Raw genomic sequence first — 23,032 nt, forward strand, 5'->3', positions numbered from 1 at the left:
GAGGAAGATTTCAACTTCCCAGACACCAGCTGGGAATATAATTAATGAGCAGATCTCAGAAATTCCTGACTTTTGTAGGGGATAACTTCTTATCACAGACACTCAGTGAGACAACTGACAGAGATGCTCTTCCAGACTTGCTCTTTGTGGCCAGCACAGGACTTTTGTGGGATGTAGTGGTTTGTGGCTGCCATGGCCACAGCGATTGTGAAATGGCAGAGTATAAAATTTTCAGTGTAATGAGAAAAAAGAACAGCAGAGTTGCTACCCTGGACTGCAGAACAAATTTTAGGCTATGCAGGGAGCTGTTTTAATGGAGTACACTCAGAATCTGCTTCTGACGGTTTAAGGAGCCCACAAGTGTAGGTCAGACTTTAGGAACCACCTTTTAGAACCTCTGGAGCAGATGATTCCACTGTGGTTTGAGTCAAGCACATGGAGCAGAAAGCCAGTTGGCTGAATAGGGAACCCCTCATGGAGCTCAGGAGGAAAAAGAAATCATGCAAGGTCAGGCTTCAGAAGAGACAAAAAGCCAAAGCTCCATTAGAATTGAAAGAGAAAACATCACCAAGGGAAAAAAACAGAGACCCATGTTTAGGAAAGGAAATGTATTTTATTGAAAAAAAAAATTACATTTCACTTATACACCATGAAAATACTGAGCTGTGTGTTATTTTCATAAGAAGAGGTCAAGACTTGCACAAGAAAACCACATTCTTTATTACAGCATTACTCCATGAGATGAGGCTCTGGTGGCATCTGCACTGGGCATTTTCACTAAACAGTAGAGCAGGGCTAAATGTGCTTTGGGCAAAAACCCTAAATATTGGCCTCTTCCAGGTGCTACTGCCTGTTGAAGACATGGCACTCATTTGGTCAATACTGAATTATTTCTGAATTAAGAGACAAATCTCATCGTTTCCCTACTGACATAGGTCCTAGGCAAATTCACAGCTATCCCTCCAGTCCATTTTCAACAATCTTGATTTCCACATTCAGCCAGATAAAAGCACGTTAAAGCAGTGTATGGGCTGCCAATCTCTCATCTCCCAGAAAGAAAACAACACTGGAAGGGGATGCATTGCACCAACAAACACTGACAGCCAAAGGCAGGGTCATTGCGTGGTGCTGAACTCTCCAGGGTTTCCTCCCATCACTGCAGCTCCAGCAAGAAACCCAAATTTCCTCCCTGCCAAGGTGTGTACTCACACCTAGCACGTGAATACACGCTGTGCCAAAGGCAGGAGTGCCTGCAGGTGGCATCCCAATGGCATCTGTCACAGCTGTGTCCCAGGGACTGTGCTCCAAGCCAGCTGTGACAGGCTCTGTCACCTCTGAAAAACCCCCTGTGAACTACAGACCTCTGGTGAGGAAAGTCTTATCAATCTGTCAATGAAAATTCCCAGGTAACTCCCCTTATTTATTTACAGATTTATTGATGTCAGTTTTTCCTTGCTTAAAGGGAGTGGGAAGGAAAAGAGCCAGACCTGGACAACTCTAGCACCATTTAAGTGCTGTGAAAACAAACTGGACATTTTCTCCACCTGGATCTCCCCATTATATTCCCTATTTAAAGCACTGATTTATTCACTGCTATTTCTTGCTCTGCTAGGCACAAGCAGCACACAGATCATTAAGAACAGCCACACCAAATATTTTAGCACTATATATTTTTGTGACACAGGGGATGGGATGGATTGAGAACACCAAACTCTGATTAACTGAATCACCAACTCTTCATTCAAGTACTTCACTCACAAATATTTATTTTCTTTACCATTAACCAAGCAGCTCTGCAATTAGGTCCTGCTCAGCCAGCACCTCACTGCCAGGGAGAGGCAACTCCACCCTGCCTCATTTTTGAGCAGCTGCATTGTCCCAGACCCTCTCCAGCAGCAGCACGGGCACTTATCTGTTCCCAGCACGAAGAGGTTAAGGGAACTAAAGAAGATTAAAAATTCAGGAGTTTTGACTATATGAATTCCTCATTGATTTTAGCCCCTTCATGTCCCTTGTTATGGGGACAGGCAAATCAGGGACAGCAGAGAAGACAGGAGAGGAAGGTTAGGGCACAGTTTTATGGTGTAGCTGAGATGGACAAGGTAGGTCTACCACAGCAGCTGGTAATTCTCTATCTTTCTTTTCAAAAGCACAAAACCCAAGCCTGAATCATCTGAATAATGCACTTCCAGAGTCTCTTGGTTCTCCATGGCCTGCAGAAGAAATCTAAGGGAATTATGCCACGGCCAGGAGAGCAGGGGGCTGTACACCAGGAGCTGCTGGGTGCACCAAGAGCTGTGCTGAACCCCAGCCTTGGGACAGCACTGCCCAACAAACCCACAGCTCCACATCAACCTCAGCTCCCACTTGCTCAGAACAACTCCTCCACATTTCCCCCAGGGCAGGATGCAGGCAGAACAGCCACCTTGCCACCACCACGGGGATGCTGCACCCGCAGATTCCCAGGGGGAGGAAAGCCAGGCACAACAAACCCCCAGCACTGCTGTTCCCTGCCACAGCTCCCTCCTCAGCAATACATTATTCATTTCAGTGACATTTCTACTGCTAACTTAGCAAAGCAGAAGTGCTTCTTTTTTAACACATCCAAAAATTGGGAACTCTCGGGAGGAAAACTCATGATAAATTCTCCTCTACTTTTTGCGGTGGTGATTTATTCACAAGAGTGAGGATGCTGCCGTGTTAAATTAAAAGGGACATAACAAGGCATGCTCAGTTTTGCCAAATCACCAACTGCTCCGGTAGGTAATGACATTTATCATAGAACAATGCTCCAAAAACTCCTTTATGATGCAGACCATTGTGCTTTTTACAGAGATCCTGAAGTTCAATCAAAAAAATTAAATCTGGACAGTATCTGGACAGTTGTCCTTTAGCCCTGGTCTCCCAGCCATAAGAAACAAAGGCTCACTTTGCTTAGCAAGATGAAAAAATCCTGCTGTGGTTTAGAACCCTGTGAACAGCTTTGCCTTTTGACTGAATGGGATTTTATCAATAACTCAGCTCTCCTGAAAGGCATTTATGAATTTGAATTCAGAACAAACAACTAAAATTCTTCATGCTGTTACAGCTGACAAACTACAAGGAAAAAAAATCTTTCCCCTTTTGTCCATTCAGCTGTAGCACAACCTATGAATTATCTTGGTCAGGTCCATACAATGGGAAGAAGCAATTTTTGTTCCATCCTCTTGGCTTGTCCCTATCTTATTTAATTAAATAAACAAACCCATCCCCAATTTTTAACCTAACCTAGATGTATTTGAAACATCTTTCCAATGCAAAATTTCAGGTTTATGCCACAAAGCTTACCTGATGTTAAAGTGGATAAGGTAGCAATATTTAGGGTTTTCTTCTTAAACAATGGTTATCTACCATCCTATTGCCTCTCTCTACAATCAAGCGTACAAGCCTTACTGCAGGAAGGATACAACTTGTAATGGCCAACCAGAAAAATACACAAACACTAGAAAGCCTACAGTTTGATCAGAAATGAAATAGTTCGCTATTACACAGAACTTCATTGTTTTTCTGGCACAGAAGTAGTTGAATTACTACACACACCTCAAGGACAATCATTTAAGATGTGTAAACAGATAACAGTTCCACCTAGTCAGTACAAAGCACCACACAAACTTTAAGTACATAGAAAGTTTGCTCATAAATATTTCTTTGTTTAACAATTCAGCACTAAAAAAATAATACTTAAAAAGGCATCTTTTATTAAGTTATTCAGTTTGTCCAGGGCTGGTGGGGTTGTACTATCCCTACTATATTACAGCCACCTGACTCTCTTTCCAAACCTTTGTATTTCTCTGGAAGAGAAGGCTATGTGTGGCTGGGACCCAAAGCTTCAGCACAATCTATAAAAATATAATTCTTTAAGACCTTCTGCTCACATCCTGAAGGCCTACTCAGCCAGCCCCCCAAATTCTGTTTCCCACCCCTACCACATTGCAAATAAAGCTTCAACATACAAACACACACACACACGGAGTACATAAATTACACTCTTCTACACACAGATTTTTTTTTTTTTTCTAAACAGCAATGCAACCACGAGGGCAATAGGTAAGTGTGATTTCAGTGGTAACATATGGCACAGCCTTCTCATATTGCTGGTTTTCTCTCTCTGAATAATGTGCTGCCTTGTTCTCTGCTCTGCACTTTGGGGGATTTATTACCATTATTGCACTGTGGAGGCACTGAGTCAGCAATGTGAGCACATTTAGGTGCATCCCATCTGCCTCGAGGTCCTCTGCTGCCAGAGCAGCAAAAGCATCAAACTGGTGGCACTGGGGCTGTCACCTGGCACTGGTGAAGCAGATGGGAGTTTTCCCTGGCTGCTGACTGCCACACCACATTCCTCCCTTCTGGGAAATGGTGAGAACTAGCTGGGTCTCTCCTGAAGCAGTGCCCTGACAGCAGCAGCCCTTTGCTCAGGGCACACTCCTCCAGTGGCTGATTGAACCTCAGGGATTTACCTGAAATCTGCTCCTGCATGTGTGTACAAACTCACTGGTTCACTCATTTATTGACAATAATGCACTTTCAAGAGTTTTCATCTATGTGAAAGAGCTATTTCTGGGCTGTGATTGAACATCTTGAAGCTTAGTTTCCATGGCTGACAAATGTCTCTAATGGAGGTGTTTTAGAAAGCTACAGAACTGCTCAGCAGGCTCTCACTTACCAGGAACATGAAGAACATGTGCTTTCAGGAAGAACAGCTCTCCTCTCTGGATATCTAATCCTGGGATTCTCAACAGGAGTGGAATGACTACAGTGGATAAGCCAGCAAGGGGATGTACAAGGGATGTGCTTTCCCTTTATGAAGAAATATTTTAGTACCAGAGTGACCAAAATTTGTAACATGTCTCAGCTTTTAAAAGCATTCTTCACCTGGACAAGAACCTTTACTTGGGAGAGGTAGTTTTCTTCAGTGTAAAACAAACCAAACCTCTCCAGGACACAAGTGGAATGACACAGCACTTCCTGCTCTCCTCAACCTGGATCTCTGCTCCTCTCCTCCTGCAAACCACCACGCTGGCAGGGACACTGCTGAGTGCTGGCAGAAGCTCTTGTTCCCACTTGAGGAACATTTGTTTCCCTGTGTGCTCCACCCTACACGGTGCAGGTAAAAATTCAGTGAGTAGAGTGCAGTTAAACGCTGCACAAGGAAGAAATCTCAAAATGAGTTATGGTTCTTACTCCAAGCCCCTCTTCTCACCTTGTTTGGAGGAAAAAAGAGCACAACACAATGAGGTCCTACTATACAAGTAAGAGGAACTCAAGGGAGGGGTGCAGAATGCCAGAGATTTCCTTCCCTTAAAACCTCTTAAAAAAAAATTAAGAGAACAAGGATGTTACTCACTTCCACATCCACATCTTACAATAAGATGATTACAGGTCACAAATGTGCTCTCTTCCATTAACTACCTTTCTCTATCCTAGGACATAACTAAGGAAACATTTCATTACATCCACTTTATTCAGCAAGACTATCAAATCATTCTTGTGCTGTTTAATTCTGAAATAATTAACATATTTAAAAATAGGATCTAACAATTTGTATGTGCACAGTATAATAAAGGTAGATGCTTTTATTACAATCTTCCTTGCCACATATTTTAAAATAAAATTAATCAATACAATCACCATAACAGTCTCAGACAACAAATTAACACCATCCAATCAAGACAGTTAAAATACTCAAAAGGCAGTATGAGTAGCTGGAAACCTTGGTCCTCCAACTCTTTTGTATAACACATGGATTAAAGATTTCTCCCCACTTGAGATAAAAATCAGCACACAAACATTAACAATTCATACTGCAGGTTTCTGAAGTGTTTCTACCGAGTGTGACTAGCACTGATTTTAGCACAATGTCTTTATGCACGTCTCAATCCAGGCCCAGAGTAGATGGTTTGTAAACAACTTTTGGTCTCTCCTGCACAGGCTCCAAAAACGAGTGGGTGGACTTGAGCAGTGGCCACAGGCACTGCAAATAACCCCAGGAAAAGGGGACCCGACCCAAATTAATTCCAGAATGGAGAAAGAATGTGAGGGAAGTCGAGTGGACACAAAGCATTCACCTTTCATGCCCCCAGGACGGCCAGGGAAGGTTATCCATTATTACAGACTCCACTCTCTGGGCTAAAGTGCTTGTTCTCCTGTCACCAATTAGGACCTAAACTAGTTTAAATTAACCTTTTATCTTTAATTAAAGGTTTGCAAGTGAATCAGACAATGCTAGTCAGTCTCCTCCAAGCCCCTAAATAAATAGTGGGCACTGTCTGACACCAAGACACTTTCCAGCTGCAGGAGACAGACAGCAGGAACTCAGGAAAAGATGCAGGAGGAGAGGAGGGAATGAAATATTAGACAGGACTGTGCTGAGTCTTTGAATTTTGTTCTGCACATGAGCTTTGTGTAACTAAACAAATAAAAATGTGTACCTTGACATTCAGAAATTAGCCTGCTGTGGCTACAAAACATTAGCTAGAGAATATATTTACAGCTAATTTCTCAAGCTTGTTCCTGGCAAGAGATGTTAATTCTTCATTGAAGATATAAACCTGACCTAATTTAGATCAGGTCAGTGGGAGTTTAAAAGGGGTATCACATGAGCAACCCTCAGGGACTCAAGCAGCAGCAGCTCATTGCTGCAGGATCCAGCTACTGTGAAACAGGAACTTTTGCAAACTGAGCACATTAGTATGAATATTCTTTTTTAACATGGATGTCACAGATTCTAAGGAAGGTGTGAATTGCTGAATGGATCCATTCTCTGAAGAAGTGGGAAAAGATTACACCTGACAGGTATAAACTGCTCCAACAAACGTATCACTTTGTCTTTTATGTCAAGATCACGGTTCATCATAGTTTATAATTAAAATCTTGTTTGCAGTGTTTGTGTTCCCAAATTCCAAACTTCTTTATTTCAGAGAAAACAGCCCTTGCCTTTCTCTCAATCCTCTTGTTTATTCTAATGGCAAAATAAAATTGTGCTGTCTCACACTTACTAAAAGGGCATTGACCATTGTCTGTACAGGCAGGGAACTTCAGGATGCTGATTCCTTCTTCCTAAGAGGGCAGCAGGTTTTATACACTTCCATATGAAACAGTCTATTTTTAAAAGATGGATAAAATCATAGTTATGTTTGGAATATGGCATGCAGCACTTGGTTAATCAATGTTAGAGAGATAAAATCCTTTCCATGTTCAACTGTTAAAACATATCACCAGCTACAGTATTTAAATATCTTTGCTGAAAGCAAGTATCACAAAAGAGGTAATTGTCTTCCTGGCACAGCTGCCCAAGCAAACAGCAGCTTACCTAAAAAGGGGGATGAAATATTATTATGAGTATTTTCCAGCCCATCTGGAAGTTTGTGTTGCAGGGAGAACAAAATTTAAAAATGCAGCTCTGCAAAGAAAGGTTGTTCAGGGTGCTCAGAGGATCATGGAATGGCTGAGGTTGGAAGGGAGCTCTGGAGATCCTCTGCTCCAGCCTCTGAGCAAGCAGGGCCGAGGACAGCAGGTGCTCAGGGCCATGTTCAGTCAGCATCTCAGTATCTCCAAGAACAGAGACTCCACAACCTCTCTGGGTAGCCTCTGCCAGTGTTTGATCACCTTCACAGTGAAGTATATTTTCCTAATGTTTAAATGGATTTTCCTGTATTTCAATTTGTGCTCCTGTCTATTTATCACTTCCTTGGGCACCACAGGGAAGAGCCTGGTTCCCTCTTCACTGCTTCCCATTAGACACTGACACGGTAGGTCACATCTTTTTACAGGTTGGGCAAGCAGCCATGAGCTCATATCTCTGTTACTGATTGCCCATTTTAGCAACTGTGCACAACACCAGAATTATTATTGCTAGAAAGTTATTTCATGACAGTGGTTACTAAAAACTAGCAGTAGACTCCCATATTCTAGATAAATTCCTGCTGATTTTTTTCCTTAAATTCTCAAGTAACGTGATTGTTTTTTTCACTTTTGATGCCAAATGCAGGAGAGGAAATCAATCAGAAATGCAATTTCCATCCCTTTATGCAGTCTGAGACAAGTAAGGCTCATCAACTTGATCTGGATTTAACATCACACTAGACTTTATCTTGGGACAAGCAAGAACATGGATCCCTGACAGAAATCCTACAGAAGTGTGAGTGTTCAGTACCTGTCAACAGACCTGCCCTGCTGCTTTAGTATGTGCCTATGATCCCTAGGACACTGAAATTATTAAAAATCCTGTTCTGAAGCCTTATTAAGCAGAATTGTGCATTAATAATAATAATAATAATGTATTTCTGTAATCTCCAATTGTTGTTGCTTGGAGAGATATTAAGAAGTTAATTTTTCTGTCTGACTGCATTTGGTAAACACATGTTAACTGACCAGATCTTACTAAACCAAAACCACTACTTTTGCCACATTGCTTCATTGCTAAGGCTGCCATCAGTGCTCACTAATGCTAAGTGAGGTACCCATGTAGTTCCTAAGCACATCCACCCACAATGAACAAACCAAGGCAGCCAGCTTCCAGGGTAAGAGCTGCTTTCTCTTTTGCCCTTAGTTAAAAGAGAATCAAACCTGGCCTCAGAGGCCACCCTTCTAACCAGTGGTACTGAATAAAGGCATGATCATTTTAATGAAAATGTTTCTGGAGCAGCTTTTGGAGCAAAATCATGTGGGCACCCACAGACGTGAGAAATAAGCAGCCAGAACCTGTGACAACTGAAACCGTGCAGCTCTTCATGGAGAAGAAACAGGAGCAGAGATCAGCATCATGAATGACACCTCAAGGTCACTTCAGAGTACTGAACATGCCAAACATCTTCAAAGTACTCCTACACACAAGCAGAACTGTGTGTGTAGCTTTAACCCTGATTTGTTTCATAGCAGCTGAGATGCTGAGTACCAGGGCAGGTAACCAGGTACCTCCAGGAAAAGGGAGCATGGAGCCAGCTCCATTGGCACTAGATGCCATCTTGAAATACATTTTCCAGTCAGTCAAGCATTCCATCAGCAAATTCACATCTACAGTCTTTGGCAAGGCAGGAACATTGCTCTCTTGCCCTGGGTAATCACACAGACTAAGTGAATCTGACAGACATTGGGATACCTGGGAATATGCTTCAATGCACACTAACTGTTCTGGTTCTAAAACTGAGCAAGGCCAGCACATATGATTGAGAGTGGATATCTGCCTATGCTGGGCACTATTTCATGAAAGTCAGGTTTCTGTCACAGATCTAAGGCAAATATTACAATTTACAGGAAAGAAATGAGGACATCGATACATTGTGCGTTATTGGAGACGTGGAGCCTTTATAACACGGTGGCTTTCACTATGATCTCTGGGTTTTCTATGTCCTTTTTGCTTTGGACCATTCTCAGTTCCAGCTGGGCTGAGTTTGGTTTGTTTCCTTCTCCAGCTTGCACTAAAAAGATGACATCAGAATGTCATTAAAAACAGCAGTATAAAAAGAAACAAGTTACATTGTTCTGTTGCCCCATGATTTTCTCTACCTTCCTCCCTTCCCCACTCTCCCTTACTGCTCCCTGCTAAAGGCTTCCAAGGTGGAAAATCCAGGTCAGCACTGATTTCTTATCACCACTGTTCCACACCTCTCTCCAGGAAAGAAACATTGCTCTGCTGTTAATTAGGAAGTCACACAGACATGCTCAGAGAACCCACAGATTTCCTTAAGAACTGAAAGATGGGAGCTCCAAGGGGAGAGAAGCTGAAAAAAAAAATCACCCCTCACATGGGCTAACACAGCAAAGAAACTGTGATTAGCTGATAAACCGCTCTCAGAAGGACAGTGGGTGAGCTACACTGAAGCAGGAGCTCTTTGGCACACCAAACTCAGCATCTCCTCCAGCTCTGCCGCGTTTGCAGAGCTGAGTCAGGCACAGTCAGCATGACTGTCACCCAGCACAAGCTAAACAGTGACATCTGCAGTTGGCTCTGGCCAAAAATGGCCTTGGAGGACACAGCAGGAACATGCAGACAAAACTACCAAGCTCTCATTTGGTAAATTCCCTGCCTGAGGGGATGCCTTTCGTCAGGAAACCCAGAAAGCTCCTTGAATATTTCTTCTGATGCCAACAGAACACAGGAACGAGGTCTGGATGAATTTAATTTACCTTTTGCACTCTTGATGGTCCTTTGCAGAACGTGTTGCATGGCTGACACAGTCTTTTCACATGCCACCTGCAACAACATATTTAGGGTTCAGTAAAACTTCAACTACCTACTTTAGTATTACTTAATTTTACGTAATATTATTTCAAAAACACTGCTATTAAGAGGAAAACATGACTGACAAAACAAGCCTGATGACAACTATGCAATGCAAAGTTTGGGAAAACAAAACCTTTGACTTAATTCTCCCTAAACAGGTATTAGAAATCATAATTGTATCAAGGATTCTATGTCCTTAAGGGAAAGAAACAGAAAAATTGATTTGGGAAATTATTTTCAGTGTTTATTATGAAGTGAGAATAAAAAATGTAATTATAAATATGCATACAGTCTGTCTGTTTAGAAAGAACAACATCTTATTTTGGCAAAAATACAAAATCAATCTAACTAAAATATGACAGTTTATAATGTCCCTTTTGGCAAAAGGGAAATTCTGTGACTTTTTCTCTGAGGTGAGGGAAAAAAAAAAAGCCCAAACAGAAGACAATATTTAAATAATGCCACGGGTTAGAAATTAAAAAAAAAAAAAAAACTCAGGAGAAACAAGGTCCAAACTTGCAGAGAGATGAGTAACTTCTCCCCCACCTTCAAATTGTTTGGGTGCTTGTGTGTCCATGCCAGAAGCATAGCAGCAAACAAATCTCCTGTTCCAACAAAGACAGCATCCACTTTGGGAGACTCCACTCGAATTCTCTGTGTTATCCTGGTACCATCTGCTTTAGCTACAACACAGATCCACAGTTAAGTGATAGACCCAGCAACTAATACAATAGCAATCACTAGAATTTAAAAAGAAATATTTTTAAAAGTCATCATCAGATTTGAGTTCCTTTGCTGTTCGGAACTAAAGGAGTATTGTAAACTTTGTACCAGCTCTTTTAAAAGGAACAGTCTTCTGAACCTTGGCCAGCTTGGGACAGCATTTACAACTTCTATACTGTACGTACTTCATTTAAGAGGGAGGAGAGAGCTACCACCTTCATTTTTCACCCCTCATAACTCTGCCCTTTTCAGGTGGAAACACCGTGTGACAGTCTGAGCACACAGTGAAGCCTGGTGACAGTACAGAAGGGGACATAGAGAAGAAGCAGAAAGGTATTTTATAACCTATCAAGGGGGGAACAATCTGCTAAGAGGAAGGACAGAGTGACTTTTCAGAAAAGCATTCAAACATGCCAAGTCCCTGTTTTACATCCTTACTACCAGGGTCAGTACCAGGTGTAAGAGTCCCAGTAAACCTTGCCTAGGACATCCTCCTCCTCTGCCCAGGAGCTGCATGGAAGCTCAGGCTGGGGCACCTGAGATATGGTCCAGATATTCCTGTGTACAGCCCTTCTGTCCTGATGTACTTACTGACTTTTCCAGATTAATCTCAGAGATGGTTTGCCTCCCTAACTCTGGATTGTCACTGGGATTTTGTGTGCCACACTCCCTGTCCTGCTGACCTTACTCAGGTGCTGTGCCCAGAGGATGGGGATGGAGTCCTGCCTGGGCTGTGATCACACTCAGCTCTTGTTCCACCCTCATGGAGCAGCCCCAGTGCCACCACCACTGACATTACTGCAGGACAAGGGCTCACTTAGAACCTGTGCTCCTTCCATGCTCTGCACATGGGCCTGGTGGAACCACTTCAAGGAGTAACTGCAGGCACAGCCAGGTTAAAAGAGAGCACAGGTAAGGAAGGAGCTCCTCACTTACTTTTTCTGTGGCTTCCCAGAGCAATCAGGTAGTCGTTTCCTAGAGGTGCCTGTAGATCTGAGCTTGTGATCACCACAGTCTCTGGTCCCATGGCATGGAGCATATCCATTACCTTTCAATGTGCAAAAACCAGGAATCAGTGACTGCAATATGTGTTGGTTAAACTGAGGATTTTTAACAAACACCTTATTTTGGCATCTTTTGTAAAGAGGAAAAAAAAACCCAGTCTCTATTCAAATAATCCACTTGAATTAGGAGCATTACTTTGAACCAGGGGAATCAAAACATCCATATTTAAATGTACACACTTGTTAAAATATACAAGCATTTCTGTTTGTGTTATCTTTGGATGCTCCTCTGGAAAGAATACTCTGTTTCAGCTGCGATCAGAATTTTTGCCTGCATCATGTTTTCAGAACACATTGTCAAAAGAGTAAGAGAATAAATATACAGACACGTGCACCTCATCTGGCATCTTGAAGCCAGATGAAAGAAAGCATTTTCTAGAAACCCAGCAACTCAAGGTCATGAAATCTTATTTAGCTACTACTTCTAGAGTTACCAAAAACTAAAAAACCTAAATCAGAGGCAAAAGTGTGTCTGTCTCAATCTTCTTTTCTCATTCTGTTTCAACCCTCAAACTACAGCTGTAAATTATATACCTTTGCAGATGTATTTCCACTCTGTGTGTTCCTCACTTAAACTCATTAATACTCCTGACATCACAATTGGTTGTTACAGACAGAAGTGATTTTGATTTCAGAGAAAAAAGAATTACTTCAATAATGAGTTTAGTATAAAACATGGATAAAATATTAATTCTCCCAGAAGAGTTTAACTAAAAACCCTCTCAGGCTAGCTATGACTCATGAGCAGCTGAATGATAAGGATTTATTTCTGCTGGGTTTTAATACTTTATTGCTTTTCCTTCTTGCTAAGCCTCCAAGTTTCTTCAGCTGTCAGACCTCTTTGCACAGACATCTGGGTTTTGGAGAAGCAGAAAATCCACCAGCACACACTGACACAATCAGTCTGTGCAGGAATATGAAACTAAATTTAATTTCTCAGTCACAATTCACCAGGACCCTCATCTCCACTGTCTCTAGTTGTAGGACTTAGTCCTTTCTATGTTAATATTACATCATACTTAATTTTATGTAAGAAGACACTACAGTCATCACAGGTCTTGCTAAAGAAAGGAAAGCAAGCATGAAATCATGGAAATGAATACCAGAATTCATACCACCTCTAAAGGGGACAAATTCCAGCATGGATTATTACTCAGACCCATATATGACATGCAGCTGGAAAGAGAGACAGATTAAAATTTAATATACTGCAAACAACTTCTTTAAAAATGTTTCCATGTCTAGGTATAATTCCATCTCTTTGGGAGAGATGTTTTTAAAACCCATCACAAATCAGAGCTATGGCATGAGTCAGTCAGAAGACTAACTGGTAAACTGTTTAGCACATTTAGCTCATGTTTGCAGCTGAAATATGCAAATTTAAAACTAATGGCTGCTCAGCTAATTATGTTCTTCTGAAGACTGGTTCCAATGGTGAGGATGGGAACAGAAGAACTGAATTGCAGTCACTGGCATGAAGCTCACCACCCTCACCCAGCACAGTGGGGTAATGTAAAACTGGGGGCAGTGGAAATTCAAAGAGATGAGATCTCTGTAGCTGCTTCCTGCTGTGAAGGGATAGCGACCAAATCGTGTTGTTTGATGTTGCTACAGCAAAAAAACAACAAACATTTGGGCTGACAGACCCCCAGGTACTCTCCAGGGTGCCACTGCAGCTGCTGCTTGTTTAAAGATTTTGTGTTCTTTTGAAGTTCAAAACCAAACTAGAGGGAATGACATCAGTCCATTATGAAAGCACTTGAGTAGCCAACAAAACAAAGAGCTCAGCCCTTCTCAAGACATCAATAAAACTGTATTTCTATTTTGTCCCTCACCATCAATCCCTACAGGTTTTTATTTTCTTCACTTTGTGTGAAAGGGCAAATCATTACACCTCCATGCAATATATTTGCAGGCCATCTATCAGCTCTATATGGCAAGGACAGCAGCTGTCAATGCTGTGAATTTATCTGGGAGAATGAGGAAAAGCTGTCCTCACGCTCAGCATTGCTGAATGTGGACAGCAGAGTCCCAGAGAGGTTCCTAATGTGTCCTGGAGTTTTCACCCCAACCAAATAATATCCACAGAGCTGGCAGTGTCTGGGTGTGCTGCTGCCACTCCTCCTTCACTGCAGAAAGCAAGAGATGTGCTCACTACCACTGCAATCCCTTTATCTGGGGCTCTTTTGGGAAGTTCCTTCAGAATTCTGACATTAAAACAGGAAATCTTTTGTGCCTGAAGTGTACAAGCTTTAATGATGAACACATGGAAAGGACAGAGGCCAAAGTGACTCCAAGGTTGAAGGCAGGAATGCAGAGAGAGGTGTCACACATCCCACCCTTTGCCCACTTACCTCCAGTGCATCTTTTTCTGTGTAAATCTTCCTGCCTGTGAGTAACCTGGAAATGAAACAGAAACCTTAAAAGAGCAAGAGTTCTCCAGGCAGTGACTGTTTGTTTGCCCTTTCAAAGGAGGAAAGCTGGGACTGCACCAAAGAGGCCAAACCCATCTGTAGCTCCAGGGTCTGCTGGACCAGAGCTCAGTGTGTGAGGCTACGTGCACAGACACACACAGTGCTGCTGAAATGCACACACACCCGTCCCACCCTGCCTCCTCCAGAGATCTCTGCATCACAAACATTCCCTCACAAGTGTTTTCTCACCCTCTCCCATGGAGCTGCTCCCTCCCTTTAGGGTACAGCCTGTGCAGCACCACCACAGATTATCTCCTGACCAAAGAGTCATAACCATGCAGACAGGACAGGCAGGAGACATTTAAATTCTTAGCTCCTGTGAGATGTTGCCATGCTGGTATTTCTGAATCTAATTTTGAAGTGGGGGTGGTGGTTTTGAACCAAACTATTTCAGTTCTGATATTCTGGCACATAATAAAAATGTTCATAGTAATGGGTAAGGATGTAAAAGGTACTTTTTTTAACTTATCCTAAAAACAGGCTCCTGGTGATAACAAGAAATCCTCATGAAAATGAGACACTGAAGAAAACAAGAAGAATCTTTTCCTCACATAACTCCTAGGTTTTTTATTGGTTTCAACATGCAGCAATTGAGGTTATCTGAAAAACACCACTTGAAACTAACAGCTAAAACTCAAAACCTAACACATACATACATACATAAGGCACTATATTGAGACAAATAAAATTAAGGACTATCAGTCTTCCTTGCTTTTTTCCACAAGTTTATTTGTCTAGAAAAGAAAATAAGCACTTACTCAGCTTCAAACTGGTTAGGAGTGATTATATCTGCAACAGGTACAACTTTGTCCCTGTAGACTGGCAGGAGATCCTTGGGCACATACTGGGGAGGAAAAACAGTGTCAGAAGTTGTCAGCAGTGTCAGAGATGTGGGACTGCAGCTCTCCTTTCCTCAACCACCATTCCCATTGCCACTGGGTGACCTGACAGCCCCAAGGGTATACAAGAGACATCTCCCATCCTCCAGCTGGGGACACTGTCACCAATAGCCCTTTTTTTGCCTGGAACGGATGGGAAACACCATTTTTAAGCAGATGGACCTAAACAGGCAGCATTAAAAGGAAATGATGCCTGGGTGAGGAACTTTCAAGTTCTCCCTCACCAAAGTGACACAGCAGCATGAGGAAATACAGTGTCCCAGCTCATTCATGTCCTTACCTCCAAAGCAAACCATTTTATTCAAAATTTTTGATTAAAAATTAATATTTTTTTGTCAGTATGCAGCCTGGTATTGGCACATGGGACCTTTCTATCACTGATCAGAGCCCAGGGCCCAACAGCTGTCAGCTTCCACATGAAATAAGTTATCTTCATTTAGGTTCCAGGACTGTGTCAATTCCCAGGATGACTGACAATGGCAGCCAGGCTACCAGCCAGAACACAGCTCCTGAGAGAGGATGAGAGAACTCCAGAGAGACAAGGATGGGGAGCAGGGCAATATTTTCCTCTGGACAGGGTCTGTGTACCCTCTTTTGTCTCAGGAGAGAGCCAGAAATAATCCCAGGGCTGGGCAGCTGTCATTCTTTCTAGATACCAATCTCATTCAAAACCAAGAAATTTAGGTACAAACTTCCTTGATGATGAGATCCAAAGCCACACTTAGGTAAAGCACCTTTTTTTGTTTTTGTTTAAAAAATAAGAACTCTTTATCCATCTTTATACAACAAACATTCACTACCCAGAGAATCCAAGCAGAAGAGTACTCACCATAGAGCCTTCTCCATTCCACTTGTCACCCATCACTGGATCACACACTAGAAAAAAAATCAGGTTTAGAAATAGGGTGCAGCTATAAAGACTCTGGTGGGAGGAAGAAATTTTAGGTGGTGGCTACAGAAGAGCACTGAGCATCTCAAAGCTTACACACTTACAGCTCTTGCAGCACGCTGAAATTCAGATGTGGTGGCTGCCAATTTTGAAAGAGTAGGTCTTAAAAAGTTCTGTCTTATAAAGTTGTGTCTTAAAAAGTTGTCTGTAATGGTAGTATGGAGGGGAGAAACATGGGAGAAGATAACAGCTCTGAAGAGAGTCCTATTTTTACTTTAGTGTATAAAAAATACATGCCAAATATACACAGGAAAATGCCATGTGTATATTAAATAAAGAAAGTACTATAACAAAACAGTAAAAAAATTCATGCCAAAGTATTTGGTGTAATGATATTAACACATTTGGCAGAGCTTCTGGATCACCAGCAGTACTAACAACACACTCCAAGTGTCCTCAGTGAGGACAGAAACAGCCCAGCATTGCACTTCAAAAAGGAAGACTGCTCATTGTATTAAAAGATCTTTAAGCAAGATCAAAAAGAAACACAAATCCAAAGATCAGTGTCAGTATTTCAGGAAGTTTCTATGAGTAAAAAGAGGGCAATTTGTTTTACATTTTAAAAATATTTTCTTTATGTTAGAGTCTATTTATTAAACATACAGGATCTTAGAAGCCTCGTTGTGATCTCACCACCTGACCACTTCCTTCCTGCTCTACACAGTGAGATGTCTCTGTTCATATTCCAAAAGAGTCTTTAGCTTTCACACAAAGGCTATGAAGAATTTGACAATCCAATTGTGTAAATAAAGGCTAAAAAGCAACAAAACCGAGACAAGATTTCTCTGCTATATTTTGCTAATTAAGACCTATGCTTTGTTAATTTTAAGTCAGGTATCACTGCTCAGTACAACACCCTGCAAATCATTTGAGATGTTTCCTGGCCACGGTTTAGAGCCTGGAGATGACAGCTTAAACCATCATTCCCAGCTTTTTATCCCATTAATTCCTCACTGACTTTGCCCTATCACTCTGAAAGCTTTGCTCAATTCAAGCCTAGTTCAAAATTCCTGAAACACTCAGGAAAGGAAGGAAGGGAAGGGAAGAAATCTTTTCTCACAGGTTGAAGCCTGATGTGATGTGTTAGTGACAACAGCTGCTGGAGCCTCTTGCTCCCTGGATAGTCCTAGGGAATATTAAAAGCACCAGAGCTAAAAAAGCCCTGGAGTTCAAGGTAAATCATGACACTTATGAGGCAAAGTAGGACATTTCTGGGATGTTACATGGAACCATGGCAGGGTGACATGGGAGAGCCCGTCCTGCTCTGGCTGACTTGGAAATCAAGGAGAGGCTTCACTGCCAGCACACACAGCCTCTGAATCATCAGCAGCAGCTGGCTGGGATTTGTATTTTTTCCAGGATAAGACAGCCAGTCCTCAAGGCACACCCTCCTTTGGATGGCATAATGCAAAAAGGCAGCAAATACAGAGATAAAACCCAACTCCCTCACCACCTAAAGCTGAAATGAAACATCACTGGAGGCCCAGCTGGCTCCAGTCAGACCAGAAATGTGTAACATCACAACAGTGTTTCCAGCCTAAAATGTGAAAATGATGAGCATACTCAATGGGAAGCAGAAAGGATTATAATGCACATCCTTACCATACACGAGGTTAGAATTCTGTTGCTTCAACTCCTGGACAATATCCACCACCATTGCAAGAAATGATGTGTCTCTTGTATACCCTTTCAGACAAAAAAAAAAAAAAAAAAAGACACCTTTGACGTCCAATTTCATGAACACTTTTGCTGTTTTTAGTTTTAGACAGGAATGCTTCATACTCCTCATTCTATGGATAAATGCATTTTTAGAGCAGAGGCATTTCAGTAGTTGACTCAGGAATAATAGGTTGGAATACAAATTCAGACAGTGCTTGCACAACTACAAGTATAACCTTAAAAATCCATTTACTAAGATGTTGTATATGAAAGGCTCATATAACTTCAAAATGCTTGAATATATATAAACAAAGGTCAGGTTAGAAGGAAAAAAACATTCCTTTTAATAAAAACAATATTTTGATCAGTATTATTTTTCACGCAGTAAACAGAAATCTTTTAAAATTCCATCTACTTTTCTCATGGTCTGTCTTGAAGCAATTTTTTATTATTGATAGTGTTCACGCTGATAGAGTCCAACACATTAATGCAATAGAGATTTAACCTTGATAATTTTAGAGCAATCTCCAAAATACCAATGAAGTTCCTATTTTTCAAGCTTATGTAGTGAAATAAGCTGGGAATAAGTTTTACTGTATTTCAAGGCCCCAAGCACAATATTCTTATTTAATAATTAGTTTTAAAATTTTATAGATGTTCCTTAATTTATGTATTTATGTATTAACTATTTATAAATTATCAATTTGATTTTAATTTATTGTAGTTCATTTCTTGGGGATGGTGCTGGACAGGGCCATAAATTGGACTCAATATCTGTGGGTCCCTTCCAAATCAGCATATTTTGTGATGCTCTGATTTAATACTATTATTTTTAGCAAGGTAGCATCTTTCAATGCCCTTGGAAATGTCCACTCTAATAAAATATTTTAAACTACATTAGAAAAGTAGATTTTTGAGATTTTTTTTTTTTTAATCTTGAAAAATTGATCAGTTCTTGGGTGCTGCAGAGAAATGGAAAAGATTTTTTTTGCCAAAATGCTGGATTTTATCCATGAAATGCTGACAATCAGTCAAAAGAGTCAAGCAAAGATTTTTATTAATGACCTGTGATGGCAGACTGGCTGGAAAATAATACTGAGTTTGATTAACATCCCTGATAGAGATGTTAAAAACAGTTACACTGAACTGCAATTTATCTCTTAACTTGAGTGTCCTACTATAAATTAAACAAATACCAAAATATCTACAAAAAACTGTCACAAAATGTCCATGGAGTATTACTTTGTATAACTGGCCTAAAAATAATAATTTTAATCTCAGCTGAGATATCTACAGTCATGAGACAATTAATAGTCAAATCCCACCTGCTGATAAATTGCTTTTCAGTGTTTAAATAATCATATCCAGGTTCTTTGAGGTACAAAGTAGTTGTTCACTATAGTGAATGTCTGTTTGAAGAGAAAAATCTGACTTTTGGCCCTGAATGAAAAAAAAAAAGGATTTTAAGTTCAGCCACAATGCAGCTGAAGACTAAACACAAAAAGTGTTGTTAGATGTTCAGAAATCACTGCTCTTTCTACCCACGCCTTCTTTTTGTTCATACTGAAAATGGCTGCAGCAAATGAGTTTTAAAACAGATCTGAACAACACACAAAAATCCTATTTTAAAAGACTTTTATATAATAAATAAGCCATTTTTCTCCCAAATTAGTTTTTGCTGAAGATTTCTATTTTCCTTCTATCAATTTTAATCTCTTACATTCATTTTGCCAGTGATAAGAAAGGAGTAGAGGTTTTTTTCCAAGGGTTGGAAGTGAAATAAAAAAGGAACATTTCTGCTAGAAGAATATTCAAATATCATTTATAAATTTTGCACACTAACATCTCCTGAAAATTCCTACAATACAGTGTGCTTTTCCTGGAAATGTGCTCTGTGTGAGTTCCTTCCAGGAAAGAAAGGTTGTTAGTATCTATTTCTCAATAAAAAAGAACCCATTTATGCCAAAATTAATTTCGTAACCTTAGTTCAGTCTATTTGCTTTCAGTCTCCTTTATTTTGGAGATATTCCTTGACAAAACCCAGAAAGTAACTCTTTGGACATGCCACACCCTTTAAGCCAGAACGACTGCTTTGGATTTATAACCCATGCACTTAAAATTTCCAGTTTTCCCTGTGTATAAAGAACATTCCTACATGTGGAAGCCATGAAATCAATCAAAATTCTGGTGATGTATTTCTGCTTACCTTTAAAAAGCCCCTGTTCATTGCTGTAAGAAATTGATACTGTTATCCAGACCAGATGCACAGCTCTTACTGAGGTGAAATCTGATCAGTAACCTACTTTTGAGAAGCAGGAATTGGGTGAGAAGAAATTTTTATTAAAAACTTCTTGTAGAATCTCTCCGTTCTATGAAGTATTCTGCAAGAAGTTCTCTTTGCCTGTGTTTATAAACACTTAGTACATAGTACAAGCACAGGAAAACACTGCAGAACTGTATTCACTCAGATGACCTACACAAGAGGAAAAAATCAATATATAGGACAGTCAAAACCAAAACTCAAATCTACTCATACTTTGCTCACTGTCCAAAGCACTAAGCCTTAAAGAGCAAGTAAAAAAAATCAAGACAACTGTTTATAAAATCATGCTGCAGTACCACAGAGTGCTATTACTGCAGACTTGGGAGAAAGGGTTAAACTCATGTCTTAATACATTTTAAAATAATACTCTGACATTCCACATCCATTGTTCCAATAGAGGCACTCCCAAAATATTGAGTCTGTACATGCCTGGCCTGTACAAGTCTGTAAATGATACAAGAGGATCAATTTACCTACCCAGTTACAACCTCCCTGCTGCAGAACTCTGGCTGTCCCAAACTAAACAGCACGAGCCAGTTCAGACTATAACATACAGCTGAAATTTTAATTGCTTGGCTTGCAGCAAGGAGGGATATGTTTTACATTTTTTCAGAACCCTGTTTACATCTGCTGGGAACTCCAGGGAACAAGCTCTCCTTACCCGTGAGCACATAATCGTACTGGTTGACCTTGTTCAGCTTCAGTCCTTCGTAAAGTTCATGAAGCTCATCTGAATTCAACACCTGACCCTTCCAGTGGGCATAGCCTGCAAAGCAAACACCAGGTCATCTTTCAAGAGATGGATTTTCTCTTTCAGATCACACAGATGATACACGTGGAGGGACCACATCCAATATCAGCACAGGAAGCATTTTCACCTCCCCTCCTGTGAAATGCTGTTGCTGAATGAAAAGTGCTGTCAGAAAGAACAGGTTATGTGCTCAACTTCTCCTTAATATCTCTGCAGTCAGAGTGTCTATTCATCAGCAAATTAAGCTGAGCACACACAAGCTCCTGCAAGGCTTCCCATGGAGCTTTTGGAACTATCCCTTTCCTGTGTGGAGGAGGAAAAACATATGTTTTAGCCTTCAATGGAGGAGGGTGTCAGTATAACCTATTTTTGTTATACTCTCTCTCTCTCTCTCTCTATATATATATATATATATATATAAAAGGAAATATTGACAGTTAGATGACAATCTTAACAGGCTCATAGATCAGTCTGGACACAGGCCTGCACCCATCAAATAAAGCATCCACTGGGACCTGCATGTAACAAACAAAGTGACCACAGCAGAGCACTGCCGTGGATGGTCTTTAAATGTACAGGGTCACCTAACAGACTTTTTTCCAGAAATAGCACAGCTTCAGTGCTGAGGATCCTGGAGGAGGAACTGAGTAGCAGAAAGGCACTACAAACAGACAAATAATATCCATACACTCTCATCTCTAAGAATTGCAAGCAACTATGCTCAGCTGAGAGAAGCAGATGGAAGGTGGAAGTTACTTGGGATAAACTCAACTGATTTCCAAGGTCCATAGCAGCTTGGTCCAAGCAGGAAAATAAAAAAATATCTCCCTTAACAGAATCTAAAGATTTGTTGAAAAATGCATCTTGCATCTTTTCATCAAAGCCTGCCCCTCTAAATGCACCAATCACACCTTTGTATGTACGAAAGGAGCTTCCTCCAGGATCCACAATTTAACTCTTTCAATCTCCATAATTAACAGTTTGTTAAAAGGCTTATCTTTTAATTAACTGGAATTAGGAAAAATGAAAGGTTAACTGAGGTATCCTCTCCCATACCTCCCCTGTGTAAAGACAATGGTATTTTGTTTGTTTTAACTTCTGCTCTTGCAGTTAGAAAATTCTGTGATGAAAACTGTTGGCTTTGATTATCACACTAAACTGACTTATTAGAGTGACTGCCAAAAGGTGTCTAGAGCCTGGGATAAGCACATTTTTCAGTTCTCCTCCTGGTGAATGCAAACAGACCCAGGGTACGGTGAGCAGATGGATCATTTTGCTCTCCTCAGCTCACAAAGGCCAAGCCTCTAAAACACAACTTGCTGCCAGCTGCCTGGGGCCCTGACACATCAGCCACCATCACTCCCTCCCAGGAAAATGCTGCTCACAGAGTCTCTGTGAAGAAAGGGACAAAATAAGGGATTTCTGTGGTTTAATAGCAACACCTGCCCACCTTAGCACAGGGCCAGCCCCAAGGGTATGAAGAAGCCCTGAGTGCACTAAATCCAGGGTTTGGTTTATTTAACACAAATGCAGGTATTTGTTCTGTCACATCTGCAGCATCACACAGAAATAATCTGTTCTCTCCTCCAGCCTCTGTAGCACTGAAAAGCCAGTAAAGTAAAGGGACACATCAGAGTCCTTCCATTGTGGCCACCAAGGAAACTGGGTGCACTTTTCACCCAGAATCAAGGCAGAAAATGCTGACATTTATCTTACACATGGCCCTAAAAATAACTATGACAGATGGCCCAGGCAACCTGGATACTTTCAAGAGCCATTCCTACAAAGACCATGTAAATTCACTTAACCAAAAATTCACCTTCCTATGTCCAGCTGTCTTAAATGGCCAGTGCACAGGGTTCATGATCCTCTGATCCTCCACTGAGAGAGAGAAATAAATACAAAAAGTCAACTTTAGGCAGCAGC

General features: G+C 41.0%; 1 protein-coding gene across 1 annotated transcript in view; it reads right to left on the reverse strand.

Moving 5' to 3' along the window:
- Nucleotides 1-593: 593 nt before the first annotated feature.
- PDXK (pyridoxal kinase) overlaps nt 594-23,032 on the reverse strand; it is a 45,347-nt gene continuing 22,908 nt past the window's right edge. The window contains exons 3-11 of the mRNA XM_030283379.4: nt 21,017-21,121; nt 17,976-18,059; nt 16,254-16,300; nt 15,284-15,369; nt 14,406-14,451; nt 11,924-12,035; nt 10,811-10,947; nt 10,168-10,234; nt 594-9,458 (exon numbers count right to left, since the gene is read on the reverse strand). Coding sequence (XP_030139239.1) covers nt 9,346-9,458; nt 10,168-10,234; nt 10,811-10,947; nt 11,924-12,035; nt 14,406-14,451; nt 15,284-15,369; nt 16,254-16,300; nt 17,976-18,059; nt 21,017-21,121 — 797 coding nt within the window. The 3' untranslated portion in view covers nt 594-9,345. The remainder of the gene's footprint in view (nt 9,459-10,167; nt 10,235-10,810; nt 10,948-11,923; nt 12,036-14,405; nt 14,452-15,283; nt 15,370-16,253; nt 16,301-17,975; nt 18,060-21,016; nt 21,122-23,032) is intronic.

This window comes from Taeniopygia guttata, chromosome 1, assembly GCF_048771995.1.
Source record: "Taeniopygia guttata chromosome 1, bTaeGut7.mat, whole genome shotgun sequence".
Lineage (NCBI taxonomy): Eukaryota > Metazoa > Chordata > Aves > Passeriformes > Estrildidae > Taeniopygia > Taeniopygia guttata.